This window comes from Xiphias gladius, chromosome 14, assembly GCF_016859285.1.
Source record: "Xiphias gladius isolate SHS-SW01 ecotype Sanya breed wild chromosome 14, ASM1685928v1, whole genome shotgun sequence".
Lineage (NCBI taxonomy): Eukaryota > Metazoa > Chordata > Actinopteri > Istiophoriformes > Xiphiidae > Xiphias > Xiphias gladius.
In genome coordinates this window covers 14,055,073-14,075,905 of record NC_053413.1, presented here as the reverse complement: position 1 = coordinate 14,075,905, position 20,833 = coordinate 14,055,073, and the positions used below count along the sequence as shown (strand labels likewise).

The 20,833-nt window shown below is 40.0% G+C and overlaps 1 protein-coding gene across 1 annotated transcript in view; it reads right to left on the bottom strand.

The window, feature by feature from the left end:
* Window positions 1-1,532: 1,532 nt before the first annotated feature.
* The window catches only part of LOC120799051 (collagen alpha-5(IV) chain-like), a 25,405-nt gene continuing 6,104 nt past the window's right edge, over window positions 1,533-20,833 (bottom strand). The window contains exons 9-52 of the mRNA XM_040143892.1: window positions 19,459-19,527; window positions 19,292-19,354; window positions 19,155-19,190; window positions 18,630-18,674; window positions 18,357-18,440; window positions 17,534-17,587; window positions 17,269-17,334; window positions 16,345-16,389; window positions 15,902-15,955; window positions 15,766-15,807; window positions 15,448-15,532; window positions 15,219-15,254; window positions 14,807-14,983; window positions 13,543-13,632; window positions 13,189-13,272; window positions 12,962-13,032; window positions 12,682-12,870; window positions 12,401-12,572; window positions 12,182-12,271; window positions 11,950-12,057; window positions 11,549-11,643; window positions 10,798-10,948; window positions 10,528-10,638; window positions 10,120-10,284; window positions 9,732-9,818; window positions 9,356-9,496; window positions 8,995-9,093; window positions 8,776-8,874; window positions 8,483-8,622; window positions 8,212-8,338; window positions 8,018-8,098; window positions 7,442-7,540; window positions 7,199-7,246; window positions 6,267-6,449; window positions 5,783-5,913; window positions 5,542-5,614; window positions 5,191-5,265; window positions 4,807-4,932; window positions 4,402-4,497; window positions 3,791-4,006; window positions 3,521-3,698; window positions 3,207-3,321; window positions 2,942-3,114; window positions 1,533-2,543 (exon numbers count right to left, since the gene is read on the bottom strand). Coding sequence (XP_039999826.1) covers window positions 2,426-2,543; window positions 2,942-3,114; window positions 3,207-3,321; window positions 3,521-3,698; window positions 3,791-4,006; window positions 4,402-4,497; window positions 4,807-4,932; window positions 5,191-5,265; window positions 5,542-5,614; window positions 5,783-5,913; window positions 6,267-6,449; window positions 7,199-7,246; window positions 7,442-7,540; window positions 8,018-8,098; window positions 8,212-8,338; window positions 8,483-8,622; window positions 8,776-8,874; window positions 8,995-9,093; window positions 9,356-9,496; window positions 9,732-9,818; window positions 10,120-10,284; window positions 10,528-10,638; window positions 10,798-10,948; window positions 11,549-11,643; window positions 11,950-12,057; window positions 12,182-12,271; window positions 12,401-12,572; window positions 12,682-12,870; window positions 12,962-13,032; window positions 13,189-13,272; window positions 13,543-13,632; window positions 14,807-14,983; window positions 15,219-15,254; window positions 15,448-15,532; window positions 15,766-15,807; window positions 15,902-15,955; window positions 16,345-16,389; window positions 17,269-17,334; window positions 17,534-17,587; window positions 18,357-18,440; window positions 18,630-18,674; window positions 19,155-19,190; window positions 19,292-19,354; window positions 19,459-19,527 — 4,587 coding nt within the window. The 3' untranslated portion in view covers window positions 1,533-2,425. The remainder of the gene's footprint in view (window positions 2,544-2,941; window positions 3,115-3,206; window positions 3,322-3,520; window positions 3,699-3,790; window positions 4,007-4,401; window positions 4,498-4,806; window positions 4,933-5,190; window positions 5,266-5,541; window positions 5,615-5,782; window positions 5,914-6,266; window positions 6,450-7,198; window positions 7,247-7,441; window positions 7,541-8,017; window positions 8,099-8,211; window positions 8,339-8,482; window positions 8,623-8,775; window positions 8,875-8,994; window positions 9,094-9,355; window positions 9,497-9,731; window positions 9,819-10,119; window positions 10,285-10,527; window positions 10,639-10,797; window positions 10,949-11,548; window positions 11,644-11,949; window positions 12,058-12,181; window positions 12,272-12,400; window positions 12,573-12,681; window positions 12,871-12,961; window positions 13,033-13,188; window positions 13,273-13,542; window positions 13,633-14,806; window positions 14,984-15,218; window positions 15,255-15,447; window positions 15,533-15,765; window positions 15,808-15,901; window positions 15,956-16,344; window positions 16,390-17,268; window positions 17,335-17,533; window positions 17,588-18,356; window positions 18,441-18,629; window positions 18,675-19,154; window positions 19,191-19,291; window positions 19,355-19,458; window positions 19,528-20,833) is intronic.

Genomic DNA, 20,833 nt, shown 5'->3' with positions numbered 1-20,833 from the left:
TTAGGTAAAGTTTCTCTATGAAGATGCAGCTTAATTCCCCATAAGGATTAATGATTGTATTAAACGTGTACAAACAAAATCCCATCCCATCATAACTTGTGACAACTACAATAACTGACTTGAAATGATTAGTAATACCAGTTGTTCCTTCCCAAGAATCTATCTATTACATATAGAGGTATAAAAATTACTGTATTTTTCTCATAAATTCGTAGTAAATCCAGTTTTTCTGTAGTTTGCCTAAAAAATTGCCTCATAAAACTGCAATGAAATCTTCATAATGGGAAGTTTCAAAAAATCCCAGTAATGGACCTCACCTTTTGTCATTCAAGATTGAGAACTGGGGGAAAAAGTCTGCATATAATGGAGCCTAAATCTATTTAATAAATTTTTGTAACGCACTTTTTTTTTTAAATGTACAGTTTGATACTATTCAAAGATACAGAATCCTTCAATATGTGAAGCTAATTTTTAAATGTATAGAGAGAAATGTCTTCCTAGCCCATGTAAAGCGTGTGTGGAGAAAACTAAAAGGACGTGTCCTTCTAAAAATGGGAGACAACCTTGAAGCGCATCAACCTCTCAAGAAATCCCCATTCTAACCCAATTAGAGAGGTGTAGAAGCGTAATATGGCTGCCTAAACAATTAGTAACTGCACTGTCGGGAGCAGCATAATCCTGTTAAGAAGGCTACAGAGAGCACTTTACAGCAAGAGTTTTTCTAACCATGCTGACAACTGTCTGCACCAGGCCACATAAGACTTATTTCATCCAAGGTGGCATTCAAGCAGCGGCTGCTTGTTATATCAAGACTTTCAGGTGTGTTGGCACTAGAGTTTTAATGAGGTGAGATTCTGCTGCAAAGATGTCAAAAAGTAATTAGATATTTAGTGTGAAACTTCATGACAGGTTTTTTAAATTCACACGAGGGTTCAGCTCTTCTTCAGCTGTTACTTGTGATAGCTACCTTTGTTACATAAGCCTATGAGGCTTGTTTGTTATTTCTGACTCCGAGCGATCGATAGCTTGGAACATCTGCGTGCCAAAAAGAAACAGTATTCTGACCAGTGTTATTTGTGGACATCTTTGTGCCTTTTTGAATCAAGCTATACTAGGAATTCTGGATCTACTGATCACAATGGCAGATATGGATGATCGAGTTTGAATAGCTGTTCCTTTGGGGTGTATTGCTCCAGTGATAGTTTTGCTGAGTGAACGGTGTGGGGTATTAATATGCTGAAATCACAAGAGGGATATGGTTTTTCAGGATGGGAAATTACACATTTATTAAGCTTTTGATAATGGCTTCTTTCAAATCATGCGTTACATTGGGGATCAATGGACAGATTGTATGTATCATAAAAACCACAAAAGAGAGAGATGGTATATAAAAAATGTCATTCAACAATATCTTCTCTCAAGATCTTAATGTGCATTTTTCATCCGAAAGCCAGACACAGCAGCTGCGGTTTGATTGCAGCGATTCCCCCTGACAGTTAATTTAGAAATGGATTGGAAAAAGTTGCAGGCAGCATGAGTCATAAAGTTTAATCTTTTCCATGCACCAATTAACATGCTGACATACAAAGAAATGCTTTTAGAGTGTAGGGCACAAATGATTCGATATTACAGTGTGAAAACACGATGTTACAATTTCAAACCAGGAGCAAGTCACAGTCACAACAAGCTTCCTCTCCAGATGTCATAGGAACATGTTTGTCATTTGTCTTGCCCTAATACTTCTGACGTCATTCATTGACTGGACTGCACTAGTCTTCTGTCTGTCAATGACATTGCTGTATAGATGGGTTCATTATTTCTCAGTAGCATGCTGGTTGTCATGTGCACAAATCAGGACATTTGGTGTCCGTTTTTTGTTTCTTAAGCTAGAAGACCCTGTGATCTTACATGGTGTTACATGGCATTATGTAAATTAAGGTACTCATAGTGTAGGTCTGTCAAGGTCACAGATGTTTTCCATATTTCACTGTGTTATTTACAATATAACATCAGAGGAAAATTGCCAAAAAAAAAAAAAAGGGATGTAGGGTGAAGTATTTAAAGTAAAACACCCTAAATAAAAGTTAAAGCATTTACAATCCAGAAAAGACTGTATGTAAAAACTGAATTGGAAACAGTACTGCTGTTGCTACTAGTACCTTCATCACTACTATTATTTGCTGAGGCTCAAGAATAATTACACTCTGATGACACACTACAGCCTCCATAAGATATAATGGATCACTAAATGTTTCATTAATTTTAATTGTCACCATTATCAGAGCTTACATAACTGCCATTAAAGATGATTGGCAAACACCAGTTCACCAAGCAGATATGCACACTATACACGAACAAGACCGTTTCCACTCAGATTTATTGTATTTTCATATTTCAAATGACACTGAAAAAAGGTTTACTCATATTAAATATCGTCCCCACATCTGTCACATGAGCCAAGCTGCCATTGTTTCCTACAGACCTGACAACGGCTGATGACACTTTGCAGAGAAGGTCCCTTCACTGTCCTAGGAGCAGGTTTACTGTAGTGGAGAACAAAACACACACAGACACAATGTAACATATGCAGTTATAAACCTTAATATCATTATGTAGTGGAGTTTTGAATTGCAGATGTGTAATTGCTTAGTTTAAACTAATATGTTTACCAACATTAAGTTATCAAAATAAAAATAAAAAAATGGGCTGTTGCAAGAGCAAATATCAGTAGTATTCAACTCTAAGCAGAGTGGATAAGGATCTGAAACAGCACTGATATCAGTAATGTGACAAATCAAATGCTTAAGGAATTGTTTGGGGGTTAGCAGCTGTTTATGAAGGAAAACCTCATCCTGAAATTGATTTAATTCCAACTGTGTAAGAAGGCATACACTATGGCATGCATCAACCACTGCTTAAACAAGAAAAGTGAACAGTCTACCTGAACATGTTGTTGGGGTTGATGGACGCCAGCCAGTAGCTATACGAATCAGGGTAGTAGTTACATGTTCCCCTGCCATGACATTCAATGAAGGGTACCTGGCGGAAACTTTCCAGACATGAGCCAGGTGAAACCAGAGGCTGGGAGGAACCCTCCGCACCAGTACCTGATTGCTAAAACGAAGAAACAAAGGAAGAAAATTACTTTGAAAATGGCATATGAGAAGATCCAAGGATTCAAAAGAAAGAAACTGTGCTTTCTTTACCATGACAAATGAGTATCCAGTCCATAAGGACTCCCAACCTTGGGGGCACTGAGGTATTAGAGGTGTCTGGCTATGGACGGCTATGACATTGGAGGTGGTTTCACACACTGAGCACCTTAAATGTATACAGACAAGCTTATTAATACTTTCCCAAGTTATGTTAAATAGAAGACAAGATTTACAGTTAATGAAAATCAAACTGAACGGAACCAAATTCATATTTCAATTAACAGAAAATGTATTTTATTTTCTATTTACTTAGGAAATATACAATAATATACATGGATCTGTGTACAGATCCAGGTGTCCTCCACCTGCTAATGTAGGAGGCCAGCTTGTCCCCTGTGATAGCGACCATGTCGGTTGGCATCGGAGTGTCAGTTGACAACCAGTATGAGTAGTCATTACGAGAAGCATAGCGACAGTGACTTTCTGTGTCACAGAACAGGAAAGGCATGGTGGAGAAATGAGGGAGACAGCTTCCCATGGTGCCTGTGAGATTGAAGTGTTAGAACAACGTCATAAAATGACTAAAGCAAAGCAGCAAGTTTTTATTAAGTTCATGAAGGTTTCCATGCTCTTACCGAGGTCCTGACCATGAGCTCTCTCATTTCCATTGATGAAGAGGAGGGAGTAACCAGAGTAGATGAGCGTAGAACCATGAGGGCAGTCAGGCAAATGGATACTCTGACTGTGTCTAGCTATCACAAAACTGTCGAAATTACCTGAACAACCTCTTCCTCTACCTGGCAACCCTGGAAGACCCTTGCGCCCTGGGTCTCCAGGTCTACCTTCTGGACCTGCAGAGTAAATACATCATTAATGAAGAACAAAATGAAGTATCAAGTGATATCATGTGGGCAGTTTTGTTTGAGGATTTTTTTTTTGGGGGGGGGGTGCTACAGTCTTTGTCAATTCTAACTCTCACTGCTGGACTGAGTTGTGTGTGTTAAATATGTAATTCATAACTAGCAAGGAACCTCACCAGGACATAAAACAAGGTTCACATTTTCTCACTAAATCCCTCTCTGGCTTCCCACCCATGCATACAAGTGCATTTAATGTAAGCCATTGTACCACTCATGTGTCCCGTGATGTGGCTACATAGTATAGAAAGGCATTTGAACAAATTCCTATTAAATTGGTATCCACATCACACACAAACACATCTTTCAGCCCACACCGATGCACATACCAGGGAGTCCTGCACTTCCTTTATCTCCTTTGTGGCCAGTAAATCCAGGCTGGCCGAGTGGGCTTGAACCGCGCACTCCTTTGAGGCCTGCCTGGCCTGAGACAGAAAGATCAAGTGTCATATAATGCAATGAAGACCAGATCTGTGGAGGTGGCAGAATTTGAAAATACTATTCATCACACAACTCTCCAGCTTCTCATTTTCATGATATTATTTTAATAAGCAAGAGATAAATAATCCATTTAGCAAAGTCATTACAGTACATTTAAACTTTATTGAGTGTCAATTTATTTGTTAATGGTAAAGGTATTTGCAATATTTTTGGCTTTGATGAGTATGAGTGACTAATAGGTAGTAGCACATATTTAAAAAGTGCAGAGATTGAACTGAGATAAAATTTTGAACCTGGATGGCCTGGAGGTCCTGATGGTCCAGTGCGACCTGGGGCTCCTCGATTTCCAGGGGGACCAAGTGAACCAGGAAGTCCTGGTTCATATTGTACCTTGCCAAATAGTGTTTCACCTTTGGAGCCTGTAGGTATACGGAGATACGGAAATTAAATCCAAAAATGTATAATATCTGTGTTTTTCTGGAATGTCTAGAAACTGTAAATGTCAGTAGCACTAGACAAGTTATTTAACAGTGATGCGTTGGAAGGATTGCATCTCTCCTTCCAGTCATAGCTGACTGACTGATAAGATGGAGAAGTAGTTTAAATCTGGAGGATTAATAGGGCTCATTGTTGTTTCTGGTTATTGTGAACAATAGTAAGACAGACTTTTTCCGCACCAGGTCGCCCAGGAAAACCTTTGGTTCCAGGTGGACCAGGCAGGCCTGGGATGGATCCAGGGTCTCCCTTGTCACCTAAAATACACAGGTCATAAATAGATTGCAAATAACTTAGCTTGTCTTCACGCCCTATTTCATTAATTCCATTTAATGCTGTATCTCAGGAAAAAAGTGAAATTAATCCTCATAAATCTTATTTTATTCCCCGTCCCATTTGTATTTCATCTCAGTTTTAGGAACATAAATCAATCGTAGACTATTAATCTTCTGTAGTGAAAGATCTGGCCTTTGTCTGGGGAGGAATTCAAAGGTGCACCTAATCTATACACAAAAATTGAAATGATAGATTACCGGGGGGCCCTTGGATTCCTGGAGGACCAGAATCACCTTTTGGCCCTGGGTGTCCAGGTCTGCCTCTTGCACCCTAGGGAGGCAAATGAAACAATAAAAGGTCGAAGATTAGACTTTTAGTATTGCGGTGAGATTTTGAAGACTCGGCATTAAAGGTATCAGTAACAGATGTGATGTAACTGCAGGTGATACTTAAAAGGAAGGAAGGAATCATCAGAAAATAAATGTCGAGGTCACTTACAGGTGGTCCTTGAGGGCCTGGATCTCCTGGGAGTCCCTTATAGCCTGGGCTTCCTGTAAGACCTATTTCCCCTTTGTCTCCTTTAAACCCAGGCACACTGGGACCCGGAGGGCCACGTAAGCCAGGATATCCTATACAGTAGGGAAGAGAGAGAGTGATGATTGCTGAGAGCCAATTTAGCTTAATGAAAGTACATATGTGACAACTGAGAACTGAGGAAAGCAAATAAGGATCCAATGCGTCAAAGTATCTTTTGGACTTAAAACACCTTTAAGAGCAGTGTTGTTTGTATATTATGCAGAAAAAAGCTACACCAGAACAGGTTCTCAGGCTATATCACTTCTTAATGCTTATACCATCTTAATACCTAAGAAGTGCTGTACAATGCAGAATAAGCTAATCAGTCCTATGATTTTGTTTCTATTTAGTGTCACTTATAGAAAAGGTATGTGAGATCTTAAATCCTCCAGCAGGACATCCTCACCTGGTCTACCAGGATTGCCAGGACGGCCACGGCCTCCTTTTAACCCAGGAACACATGCCCCATCTCTTCCTGGTAGCCCCCTTGGACCAGAAACCCCACGAAAACCTGTCAGTCCTCTGTCTCCTGTCGGTCCAGGACTTGCTGTAACGGAAACGCCAGGGGGACCAGGGTTCCCAAGGGGGCCTACAATACAGAAAGAACAGTCCTCTGATGTCAACAGAAGTGCAAATCAGTCGTAAAGAAAACAGCAGTTTTGTACAGTTCATTTTGAACACAGGATCTCTATGTCATTGTCTCTGTCTTTATAACAAATTTCATCTCAGAATTTCATTATTATTTATTTGGGCACATCACAATGATAAATCTAGGGATGAACAGGATTTATAAATGAGTAGGTGGCATGTCACCTTCAAATTTTAAAAGATTAATGCAGGCATTGATTAGAATCACTGTAGACCCGGTAGTGGCCCAGTAGTCCAACACTATGGGTACATTACAGTGCAAAACTCTGCCACTGTTTGATATTAAATGATTATATTAACAAATTAAGTACCTCTTTAAGGATTACATTTAATAATGCTTAAAGAAGCAACATGTGTTGAACCAATCCAATTATTTGACCTGTAGCATGTGGAATGTATTGCTTTAATATCTGGTGAGTACTGCATTTGGATCTGGTTGAGTGGAAATCCCAGACCATTTTTCTGAGTTGACTGCTTTCCTGGAATGCTCCAAGGTTTGAGAAAAACTTTCACCAGCTACACAGAACTTTAGAAAGCAAGGCAAACCCTTTTGGGTCTGAAAATAATTCAGAAAATTCTCCAAATGGGTTAAGTGTGAAAATAAAAATGGGTTATCAAAACAAAGGAAATTGACACAAGTGTATGTTTTTAGAAGTGTTGAAAAGGATAATTAATTTACCTGTGACTCACCTGGCTGACCTGTGTCACCACGTCTTCCAGGTGTCCCTCCAATTATGACTTCAGAGAGGAGATAAAAGGATAGGTGAGCTTTGGCTACAGCCATGATTTTGAAGGTACTGTTTGCTTAAAAAGAGACAACTGTTCAATAAAAATAAGATCAAACAAAGTAAAAATACTCATAGGTTTGTAATATGCAGGGTGTGCATGAGTTCATAGAGCCATACAGGACTTTTAATGCAGTATTTCTCTTACTAGTGTCCCCTTTCAGCCCTTGTATACCAGGGATCCCACCACGGCCCTCGTCGCCTTTAGGACCTGGACAACCAAGGACACCTGGTGGACCTGGGCCACCTGAGGCAAACAGATATGAATAAAAGTAACAGGCACAAATAAAATATAACACTGAAAAGTACAATACTTGACCTATTAAAGTATTTTCTATAGTAAAGTTTACACAGTTGGTTGCACCTTTGAAATATGTTGTTCACTGACTTTGTTTTTTTTTTTTTTTTAATGGATTTGTTCAATTCAATTAATTTTTATTTATATAGTGTCAAATCATAACAGAGGTGATGTAATCATAATAGAGGTTATCTCAGGGCACTTTTCAATAGAGCAGGTCTAGACTGTACTCTTCATAGTTACAGTTACAGAGATCCAACATTTCCCCCATGAGAAAACACAAGGAGAAACTCCCTTTTAACAGGTAGAAACCTTGAAAAGAACCTGGCTTATGGTGTGTGGCCGTCTGCCTTGACCGGCTGGGTTGAGAAAGAAAGAGAGAGTGGGAAAAAGAGAGTATAAAACAATTATTTCAAAGGACTTTGCCTGGCAGTCCATGAGGTCCGGGGTGTCCCTTGCTTCCTGGAGGCCCATCTGAACCCTCAGGCCCTTGATGGCCTGGTAAGCCTGGAATAGCCAGTGGGGACATGAGTGGGGTGGGGTGGAGAGGTAAATAAAGTGTGAGTAAAAAAATACAAGCAACCAGAAACTGCCTAATTGTCATGATCAGTGGTAGTAACCATTTTCTCCAACAGGTCCTGGGTTTCCTCTGGCTCCAAAGCTTCCTGGCACACCTACTAGTCCACTGAAACCAGGCTCTCCTTTCTGACCCTTCATCATGTTAGTATTGCTTGATCCTGCTTCACCCTGAGGACAGGAAAAATAATAAATAGAAAAAGAGAGAAATCATCATTACTTATAATGATATAACACATACTGTAATTTTTTTTGAATCCATACACATGCTCTGCTGCATCAGTCACAAAAATGTTTTAGGTCAGTCATCACTACCTTTTGTCCTACTGGTCCGGGCAATCCATATCCATGGTAGTTTGGTTCGCCATTAACGCCTTTGTAACCAGTTGGACCTGGTGCACCATCTGGACCTGGCCTTCCGCGGATTCCTCGATCTCCTATTATCCCTTTTAGGCCTGTGAGGATTAAAACAATTATTTTAGGTAAGATACATAGAAGAGACCTTTGTATCTACAACTGCACAACTCTTGTTTGTGTATTTGTAAAAGTAAAGAAAGCTAGGGTACAGTTAAACTTAACTGTAGACCTTAAACTTTTTTAGGTCTTACCTGGAGGCCCTCTGACTCCTGGGTCTCCTGGGTCTCCAGCAGGTCCTTGACTTCCTTTTGAGAACATTAGTCCATCAATACCTGGATCACCTGGAGGACCTGGATGAAGATATGCACATGGCACAAATACAGTTTCAAAAACTGTTTATATAGCCAGGTTGATTTGGTGAACCAAATCACTCATACTTTATTTTGACAAATGTTAAACGAATTTCAAACCTTTTTGTCCATGACCCCCTGGTGCACCCGTTAGCCCTGTCTGCCCTTTTGGTCCAGTACTTCCAGCATCTCCAGGGGGACCAGCTAGACCACGGTAACCTTAATAAGTACAGTTAGAATTAGAATATTATCACCATTTAATTTACTATACTATAGAGTATAACAGTAAGACTGCATTTATGACTTCATATGCACTCTTGCAATAGGAAATGCCCTGTGCTACCTAACTCTAAAGCTCATTTCAACCTCAAAAAATTAAACATTTTTTCTATAGAAACTTGTAATTTGTGAAACAATTCCATCTTACAGTAAATGGTTATGGAGCGATATTTTTATGAGAAGAATTTACTGTAAAGCTTACCCGAATTGCCAAGGTCTCCCGGTGGCCCTATAATGTATGTTGGTATTGGTGATTCAACCCCTGGATGACCTCTGAGACCTGGGTCTCCATTCATGCCTGGTGGACCCATGGAACCTCTGGCTCCCTTTGGGCCAGGGGAACCTGTGTGGGTAACAGTCAGGGGGGCATTAACTCGATCATACTGTAATTGTGAACCACATATACAAATACAATGAATCACCAACAACAGGAAGAGGCAGAAAACCCCAAATTGTATCAGAAATAAGATTTTGTATCTTTATTAATTCATGTGTATTTTTTAAATGTGTTTAATAGATACACAGTGATTTACTTGTGTATCTGTGAAGGTGTGTGATTGTTTGTATTTATGTGTTACCTATTTGGCCTGGCGGTCCTACAATTCCAGGTAATCCTTCTGGTCCATATCCTCGTAACCCATCTGGTCCAGGGTCTCCTCTCAGTCCTGAAGAAATCCGAGTGGAACATTTAAAGTCAAGCTCTAAATACACTCATATAAATATACAGTAATCTCTAATTACGGAGTCTGTACATTCTCACATTGGCATTACATAATTAATGCTAAAGTATTTTTGATATGCACTGTGACTGGACGTAATGTTTTCTTTTACGGTACATGGTTAAGACAGGGGATACTAAATCGTATACAAAGTTGTTTAAAAAGTTGAAAACTGACTTCACATCTATTGTGTAATGAAACATTAAACATCATCAAAATACTGTATTGGCCTGAAACAACGCCATACCTGGTTGACCAGGCAGGCCTTTTTGTCCTTTGATACCCTTTTGTCCAGGAAGCCCACGTGAACCCGGCACTGATGGTCCAGGGGAACCAGGCTCACCAGTCGGGCCTGGATGACCAGATCCTGGCAAACCGGGATTTCCCTTCTCACCAAGCAAGCCATTAGATCCTGGGATAGGGCAGACAGAGAGATAGAAAAAAATGGTGGTTGGGAGCAGACGAAAATATGAAGGGAAGATAATGGTGAAAAAGCACTTATTCCTTATATGAAGAAACTGTTTAAATTTGTTGGAGGGTGATTAACAGAGATAAGAGTCAACATCTGGTCTACTTTTATCTTTCACCTTTCAGCTTTCAGTGTCTTTCTGGAGCCAACAGTAAAGTACATCACATGACTTCAATATACACTGACCTGGATGTCCTAGATAACCATTTGGTCCTGGTGGTCCCCCTGGTCCAGGTAAACCTTTACATGAATCCTTGCTACCAGGTAGTCCTGGGGGCCCTACAGAGCCTTTACTTCCTGTATGCATCGTTGAATAAAACAATTAATAGATGAACATGTGATTGTTTCAATATATATGCATGAATGTATGTGTTTTTGGATGAGCCATAAATTATTATCTAATATTGTTTTTCTGCCTGTCTGCGAGCTACTGTTTTCTATTTGGTGTATGACTACCTTTTTCTCCTGGGTAACCAGCGTTGCCAATTAGCCCTGGGTTCCCAGGTAGACCGGGGGTCCCAGGATCTCCTAAAGGCCCCAGAGCTCCATTTTCTCCTGGAAGCCCTGGGAGGCCTGGGAGGCCAGGGTTTCCAGGGCCACCTTCACCCTGACAATGAAATATAAACAGAGCTTTATTTATTTATTCATATTTACACATTTCGGTGTGCTTGCAGTAAACCATTGTACTAGTGCTTACCATTGCTAGTGCTGTGACAGTTATCTCTCAGGACTTTTCAGTTAACAGTAAAAGACTCAGAGACACTAATATCTACATAGCGGTCAGAAGGAGCTGTCTGGGGCACTGAAACAGCTGAAGCATCCTTTACTATTTACACAGTTCAGTTCTTCTTAGCAGTGAACTCTCATTATACTTTTTACAGACTTTATGACAGCAAGAAAGTGCTTCAAAGACCAAAAAATTATTTTACAGACCCAGTAAAATGGACCTTATTCTACACTGTGTAATCTCCTACCCCAACAGAAATAACATCCCATTAGGACAGCAATGCTGCCATTTCATGGAACTAATTTTTACTGCATCTTCATCTGTATTATACAGAGTAAACCCTGGAATAGAGGCTTAAGACTGGATACCTACAGTTTTATCTTTAATTTTGCTTTCACATAATGGGAAGTAAATACTATACAGAGTATACTATATGTACATGTCTACTACTGCATAGCAAATTTTGTTTGTGTCCCTGACCTTCTGTCCTGGAGGACCATGAGGGCCTTGTGAACCTCGCTGACCAGGCAAGCCCCTACCTGGAAAACCTGGTTGACCTGGCTGCCCTTTGTCACCTGAATGACACACAAACACACACACACACACACACACACACACACACACACACACACACACACACACACACACACACACACACACACACACACACACACACACACACACACACACAGTGATAGAAACAAGTATGGTACATTAATGACACTTAGCCGTTACTCATTCTCTTATAGAGGTATCAAAAGAAATTCAACAGTAACTTGCATTGTAATACTGACAACATACCTATCTACAGGGCAAGAATGTGGCTTTTTCTTTCTTTCTTTTTTTTTTTTTTAACTTGATCTCAATAACCCATGGATTACCTTTCTGTCCTGGGATCCCCTGTCTCCCAGGAGATGGCACATCACCTCTTTCTCCCTTCTGTCCTGGAAAACCTGTTGTTCCTGGGGCACCTGACACTCCTTGGTAACCTGGATGTTTGTTGGTAGGTATGAGAGATGCTTCCATCATCTGTACAGAGTGTCCATCCATCCATCCATCCATCCATCCATCCATCTATCCATACATCCATCACTATCATAAAGCCATTCTTACCTGGGCTTCCAGGTGAACCAGGCAAACCTTTAAATCCAGGTGGTCCAGGAAGTCCTCTGCTCTGGATGTAGCTAGGTTCCCCTTTCTGGCCTACAAATGAAGATGGGCAGAAAGAAAGGCCATACAATGGATGTCAGTCCTTTCCTCTGCCTGACTACTTGTGTATTTTTGTATAAATGTCATTGTCAAATTGTATGTTTGTCAGTGTGTTTTCTTTACCTGGAAGTCCAGGCTGTCCTGGCAAGCCAGGTACCCCAATATCCCCCTTACTACCTGGAAGTCCAGCAGGCCCATATCCCACTGGCCCAGGGAAGCCAACTGGTCCTGGGCTTCCTAAGGGCCCTGGTGCACCTTGAAAACCACGGTCTCCCTCCACACCAGGGAAGCGATACTAGAGAGGGGACGGAAAACTGTGAAGAACTTTCAAGCATCAAAATGTGATGTAAGATGGCAAAGACTCAGTTGTTACCATTAACCCAAGTCAGTCAAAACTTTCTCACCAAATCCCCTGAAGGACCTTGACTGCCTTTACGACCTGGTAACCCAGGAAGCCCGGGGGGGCCATCTGCACCTGTCCTGCCAGGCTGTCCTGAGTCTCCTATCTCTCCCTTTATCGCTGGGGTGTTGTAGGAATATGAGTCTCCTTTTTGTCCTGGAAGGCCTGGAAATCCTTTTTCTCCAACAGGACCCTTCAGGTAATAATGAATGTTTACAAGTGATTGTAAAAAACTAACAAAAACAACAACAATAAACTACTTTTTTAAAGACATGCTTTCTTACCGGTCTTCCAACTAAACCTCTAGGTCCTTGGAAACCTATATCACCTTTGGCACCTGGTCCTTGATTGTAGCCTGAGCAACAGAAACATATGTTTTTCTGATGAATGTCTGTTTCCATTTTGAACATCTTTTAGTCTACATTTTACAAGTAAAATGTAAACATGCATTTGAATGTAGGAGGACAGAGTTGGTAGAAACTGTGTGATTTCATGCAATGAATGGTTTTACCAGGGGTGCCAGGTGGACCACGGGCACCCGGTGGTCCTGGGAGTCCTAGTCTAAAACACTCATAACAGGGCTCCCCTTTCTCTCCTGTGAAAACATAAAAATGGGAATATTTTTTGTGAGTCTCATTTTCATTAAACAGTATTGTATTTTCCTTATCATAACTTTTTCTTATTTTACTCTTTCCACTCCTGAATGTTGCAAGGATTGAACACTTGTAATAAATACTAACTTATAATACATAAACTGCTATGCATCTTATTTATGCCTACGAGTAAGCAGGTCAGAAGAGATGTCAAACCAATTTGAAGCAAACGAAATGGTAACTATTAATTTATGAATAACACTTTTTCCCACCTTTCATTCCAAATGTCCCATCATAACCCATACCTCCAGGGATACCCTTAATTCCCTTCAATCCTGGGAGCCCTTTGGTAATCCTGTTAGCTACAAGCAACACAAAAAACAATGTTCATCAGTTTACTAATTAATGTTTTCCAGTATTTGCCACATTTATACCAAAAAAATGTTTTTCTCTTCATCATTGGTGCATTTGTTGGTATTTGAAAAATCCAAATGACCAAGCCATGACCGACTGATCAAAAATGTGCCTACCATACACCGTAACTGTAACAGTTTGAATTTGAGTCCAACCTCGAACATTGATGCTTGCGTATCACTATGTTTTTTATCTTTTCTTGTTCGTTTCTTTCTTTTTTTTTAACCATGTAGTCTCTGATATAAGTTCGGTCATTTACTAAACACAAAAAGCCTGGCATGAAATCAAATATCTGCTATAAAAGAGTAGTTGTAAGATCACAGGCAGAACAATTTATCCTACAACTCCACAGGTCACTGAAGTCTTAGGTAATGAGGAAGAGAGTTGTTATTTGGCTGAACAGGCTTACCTTGGCTGACTGAACACAAGCATGCAAATTTCCATGGTTTAAAATGTTCAAATGAGTGGCTAAGCCTCTACAGTTTTGTACGCACAGAAACAATCCATTATTTTCCTGTCAAAAAAGGTTTTCGTCCAAATCAAAAATGCAATAAAAATTAATGTAACATTTCACGATTATGACGCTTTTCTCTATTACATAAAGCTAATGTTTCGTGCATTACGGAAAAGGAATTGCAGACATTTTATCACTACATAATAGAAAAGAGAAGAAAGTAAGTGAGCTTTGAGAAGATATCCAATGATATAAATGCTCTCTCCTAATGTAAGATTTAAGAAAAAATCTACAGAGGGACCATATAAAAGTGGAAAGTAGTACAGTATAAATGCCCCTTAGATTGGTTACAAGTCCTTTTATCCTGTGGCTAATTATATCAGTTTAATAAATCCATGTTGACATTATTATCTAATAACTGCCCCTGTCCTTTAAATTTACTATAAAACAGTAGAAGCCTATAGAATAAAAGACATCAAAAAGGAAAGGTTTACTGAAAATATACAGTACTATCACTCATGCAAGAAGTTTGTTGAGTTAATCAAGATATTTGAAAGAACTAGTGGTTATGTTACTAGTGGTAATGTTATTATGTATAATAGCAGAAGTAGCAGTAGTTATAGTGTTTAGATGAAATAACTTTTTAGAAGGAAGACATTTACACATACTTCTGTCTTCCGGAGGTCCAGGTGGGCCCTGATCCCCTGGAGGCCCTTGATCACCAGGATCCCCATCTAGACCTGGCAGTCCGGTGTGAATATCCCCAGGCTCCCCAGGGTCCCCTTTTGGACCTGGAAGGCCACTGGAACCTGGAGGGCCTGGCACATACATCCCAGCTGCATTGCCTGTGTAATGTAAAGTGAGAAACTGAGACCTATATATTTAGACAAAACAAAAGTCATACCTCTTTATTCTGTGGCTTTTAAATACAACTTAATTTAAAAACTATCAATATCTATCCAACGATAGATAGATAGATAGATAGATAGATAGATAGATAGATAGATAGATAGATAGATAGATAGATAGATAGATAGATAGTTAGATAGATAGGATGAGAACAGCCTCTTTTCTGCACACCTGGAGGTCCATCAGGTCCAGGAAATCCCACAACACCTGAGAGGAGAATAGTAACTTGTGTTATTGTTATATTTGCCAGTCTTGTGACTTTATAGAGTTATAACCACTGCTACTACAACAGTAGAATTTGTTACACTGTCTACTACACTGACTTTAGACTTTGTTGTACTGATCTATTTCTTTCATCTCACCTCCTGTCAGTTTGATTATCATACAGCTGTTGATCTACCTTGAAGCCCAGGAAGCCCAGGTGGTCCGGTGGGACCAGGATCTCCACGGTATCCTTTGAGTGGCTCATGCACAGGCCCAAATAACTGCAAACAAGACCACAGTGGTCAGGTAGTGAAATCATGGTGGGACATCAGGGATAGCTGTTGTCACTTATACTATAAGAACTCACTTAAAATGCACAACAATAATTTCTAACCTTCAATCTCTGGTCAGCTCATGTTTCAAAATAAAACAGTAACACACCAGTTCGTTTACTGGATCTCTCCATAGGCTTGCATAACACTGAAAATGAAAATACTAACAATAATAAACTCACATCTCCAGGTGGACCAGGTGGACCTCTATTTCCCTTTTCACCCTAAAGTTAGAGAGTTTACAAACAAAACATAAAACAAAGCATATCAACCCACCAACAGACTGCATATTGTTTTTGGCACTAACAGCTCACTAACCAACCCTCCTGGTGTCCCTGGATATCCTGGATCACCTCTGGGGCCAGACCTTCCCTAAAGAAAAATATATTGTCTTTAAAAGCCACACAGTGAGTACACACGCAAAAACACACGCACGCACGCACGCACGCGCACACACACACACACACACACACACACACACACACACACACACACACACACACGTTTACTTTTGTCACTTTTGGGGAAATTACATAGACATGCATTAATTTCCTTGAGACTTACACTAACCTTAACCACTGACCCAAAAATCATCTTTTACGACGGATAAGCCGTCCCCAATTAAGTTGTCTTTAGTCTGATATTTGTACTGAAAAAATTTGTCCTGACAAATTTCAGACTGTAGTGACTGTAGTGTAGTATGTAGTGTGACTCTGCACACTACATACTACATACACACCCGTAGAACAGTAGAACAGTACCATATATCCAGATTGTCCAGGGTCACCATCCTTCCCTGGCGTTCCCTGTAAGGACAATTAGGAACAACAGTGAGCATTCAATAGGTCCTGCTCTCTATAAATGAAATAGTTTACCATGGGCCTCAAGCGTACTTTATTTTTATCCCATTATGCCACTGTTCAGGTTTAAATCACAAACCCTTAAAATAATAAAAACAAAACAACAGCTTTGAGTTTGTAGATGTCCTTGTTGTTTTCATGTTAAATTATGTGTCTGTGTAAAGGCAAGGCACATGGTACACAACTACACTGGCTTTCCAGGATTAAACATGATAATTTCAAGTCAAGCTCAGATTTTATGGTCTCAGTCATGTTGGGTGGCTTTGATGCACTGATTCCTAAAAAATATCAGATACAAGGGAGTCAGATTGACCACAGCTATGGATGACAGTGACCATTTTAAGACCCTCTTAAATATGTAATATTTTCAAGGCATTGCAAAGCTGTATCCACCAAAGTGTGGAGTCTGCGGTTGCCCATCCAAAAGGGGTATTGGTAAAACTGTGCAGTTTACCTTGGAAGCTATTTTCTAGCAACAGCATTTTGATGGAATGGTGTAGATCAATAGATCAATGATAAGGGTCTGTTTTCTTTTCTTTCCCTTCCTTCTCCTGTTCAATGGCAAATAACATTGAGTTTAATGTTGCATCACTGCCCTCTGCTGTTCATCTTTTTTCTTGAAATATTCCCAAAGTGTTATTGGAGGCCTTTCAACGCAAAGTGAAGTGATGAAAAAAATCATCTCTGTTTGGAGGAGCAAAGATATGGTGCAATGGTCAAATAACAAATTTTTGCTTTGGGGACATAAATACATGTCATAAGCACAGTCAGATGAGGAGGATCAAAGGTGAGGGTTAATGGAAGAAATGGGGAGTAGTAACTTACTTCTGGACCCTGCTGTCCTTTGCCTCCCTTTTGTCCTTTGGTGTAAAAGCCAAAACCAAGGTCTCCCTGAGAACAGATTTAAATAGGCACAGGAGTCACAGAGAGAAATACACAACACTAACAAGGCAGATTAAGTATCAGGGAGTGGCATCTTTGGAGATTTTAAAAATCAAAAAAGGGCATTAATTTTGAAATGTAATGTAATTTTGAAAAGTGTAATGCCAGGTCAGAGTATCATTGTTGCGAATTTTAAAGAGAAACTTACTGGTTCGCCCTTGCAGCCTTTTTGTCCAACATCTCCTTTATCTCCTTTTAGACCCTGAATAAGAAACAAACCTCATGTCACAGTGTGGCTCAGTAGTTGCAAACACTTGCCTGGTAGTCTGTTTGTCCCACACTTTGGTCCCACAGAGTGCAAGATATTTTGAAAACTACTGGCTGCGCTGCCATAAAATTTAGTGTGGACATTCGTAGTCCCTAGATATTGAATCCCAATATTTTTAGTGACCCTGTGACCTTTCCTTTAGTGCCACCATCAGGCAACAATTTCCAGTTCTACACCAGAAATATCAAATTATAATAACCTGTAGTGGTCATTATAGGTGGGGATACCAAGCATCATTATCGTGAAATTTCCCTCTTAACTGTTTTTTTCCTTTTCCCTCCTTTTACTTTTTCTATTTACTAAGAGAAAGTGCAATATTTGATCCAGCCTTTTGTTTTGAGCCTTGACATTGTGTGAAATGTTCAATCAACCACTGCAAAATTTGGAAACGCTGTGACACCACTGGGCTTATGCTTAATTTTGATGTGTGAAACTACAAGCATGGTTTGAAAATGTGTTGCCTCAGTTGCACCAGCTATGCTTCAAAATGACTTTATTGGCACTGTCATTTAAGGAAATTGCAACGCCCCCCTTCAAAAACAATGACAAGCTGATTAACCACAATAAATACGACAGTCATTTATTGTATATATTGTACACACACACACACACACATATATATATATATATATATATATATATATATATATATGTATACACACACAACACTCCGTAGAATATTTAATTATCACAGTGATCTGACCTCAATCTGTTGCTGTGTGTCTGACACCAAAAACTCTCTGATCCGACCCGGTGGCCCTGGTGGTCCTGGTGGTCCTGTTATCCCCTACATCAAACAAATTGAGATCATCCCCATTTAGAAATAAGACATAATGCACGCAGATAATGTTATGACCATTTAACTGAAATGGTCAGAAAAAAAGGACATGGTGCAATGTCATGCTATCTATTCAATATCTTCTCTTTAATTGAAAGTAACATTGTTACTACCACAGTGTATTAAAAAAGATATTACCTTTGGTCCACGAGGTCCTGGGATACCACCTATACCCTCTTGACCCTGTACGATGGGAAAGCATTTAAACTTCTTTGTATAAATGACAATGTCTCACAATCCTTTTCTCATAGGCATTTCCCACGTTTACCATCTTTGTTGCTGCAACTCCAACTAATGGGAACAGAATGTCATGTCCCTTCTCTGATACTAATCATGTTATAACCATTTACAACTGCCTGAGAGGAGTTTCACAGAAAGCTGGGAGACCGCAACCCGTCTTCAACCCACGTTCACAAGATGTTCTAAAATATTGCCTTACTGATTAACAAGTGTTGTGGCTAATCACTCGCAACAGCCAGGATATGTTTACACTTTCGCAGGTGGTGTGAATACTGACAGTTAAGATTAGTGGATAACCTAGCCAAAACAAAAACCCTGCAGCTAATGTTTTCAAGTGGTTTTCCTCACGCTCATCATCACATGTATAAGCTGTCAAATACTGTATGTAACAAAAATATACAAAGAAATATTCATTAGCATTACCTTAGATCCTGGAGCCCCTGCACGGCCAGGAAATCCCTGTTCATAGAGAAAGCAGGAAGCAACATCAAGCATTATATAATAATTTTCTATAGTGCCAAATGTACTCTGTGCAAAGCAAAAAACCCAACTTCACTCACAACAGGGCCCCTTGGTCCAGGGTCCCCAGATGGTCCAGTATCTCCAAGGAGACCTCGAACTCCCTGAAATACAAAGCAAGCCATGTCATGTAAAGTGTCTTTGACTATCATTTAGAATACTGTATTAACAAAAACTGTATTATTGCTAATGCAATCTAAATAGTTACCAGCTCTCCGAACTTCCCAGGTGGCCCAGGTGGCCCTGGTATTGAATTTGCTGTCACCCAAGATTCACCCTATAAAATGGTGGAAGTAAGTTTGTTTAACATTTGAGTTGATGAAACTACTGAATTTAGTGTTCAAATACCTGATCATCACTGGTATAAAGTAATACAATATGGAGGATGTAATAATACTTAATAGTTACGTTTGGTAATTTAGTTGTCATTTGGACTCTGTAGGTTTCATCACTCATGTTTATGTATCTGTGCACTTGACATGCATGCATCTGCTCAGAATTGCAATGACCACATTCAAAGTCATGGAGGTTGCCTCTACTTCTCATTCTTTATGTCTTCAGCAACTAGTGGAAGAGCAGCATCAACATTTAGAGAGTTTTAGCTGTGTTCATAGAACAAGGGTTAAAAATGACAGCCTGTTTCACGTAGGCTTCGCCTTCTAAAGGGTTTCAACAGGCTTAAGGGGCTAAGCATCCACCACCATGACAGACATGACAACAAAGAAATAGAAATATAAGTGGCCACGAGTGGACTCTGACATAGTATTCTCTAACACTCAGTCTTTTCAAAGTGTTGAGCATGGGCCTGAGTAGAAACCCAAGCACATTGCCAATGAGTCTACATTGCGAATGTTGACCTCATTTTGGAGGCTCTACCTACATACAGTCTGTGAGCACTTCCTTACTCTAAGTATCTATTCTGCCAGGGAGGATCTAAGTCTAAACGTCCAAAAACAGTTTATGATGTCACAGGTCGAGCTTTGTTCCAGTTTATAGTGAACCCTATTTGTGTCTGACACCTAAGTGGATAGTATGTACCTCTGCACTTGCCTTTAGTTTTATGTCATCCGGTAAGAAAATCTCAGCACTGCAGCAGTTTTACCGATGTGTCCACACAGTGAAACGGAGTGGGGACTAGGGAGTAGCCAGACAGTAACGTGCTGTACTTCGTTACTCCTTGAAAAGTGAAGAACTTCACTGCCACACTAATTCACTTATTGGGAGAGCAGGCACTTTCGTAGGCTATGTGTTTTTTCACATGGTCTTCATCATAGCTTTTTAAACTGGAAATTATGGAGATGTAAAAGTGTCTCTCAGGTCTCTCATGGTGGTGACTCTGTTCCACTAGTTTCTTTAGAGTAAACATGTGGAATGGTTTCTGCCTATGTATATATTGGGTGCAGGTTTGGGAGATGTCTCATGCCCATTGTTTTTGTATTTTTCAATGACCAGGGGTGGTAGCCCAGTCAAAGCAATCTGTCCATTTGCCCTGTTAGAACACTACTACTAAAAGGCCTCTAATAGATGGCTAATAGTCTGAAAGACTGCAGGCTTTCGCCAACCTTAGCTAAGACATGTTTTTG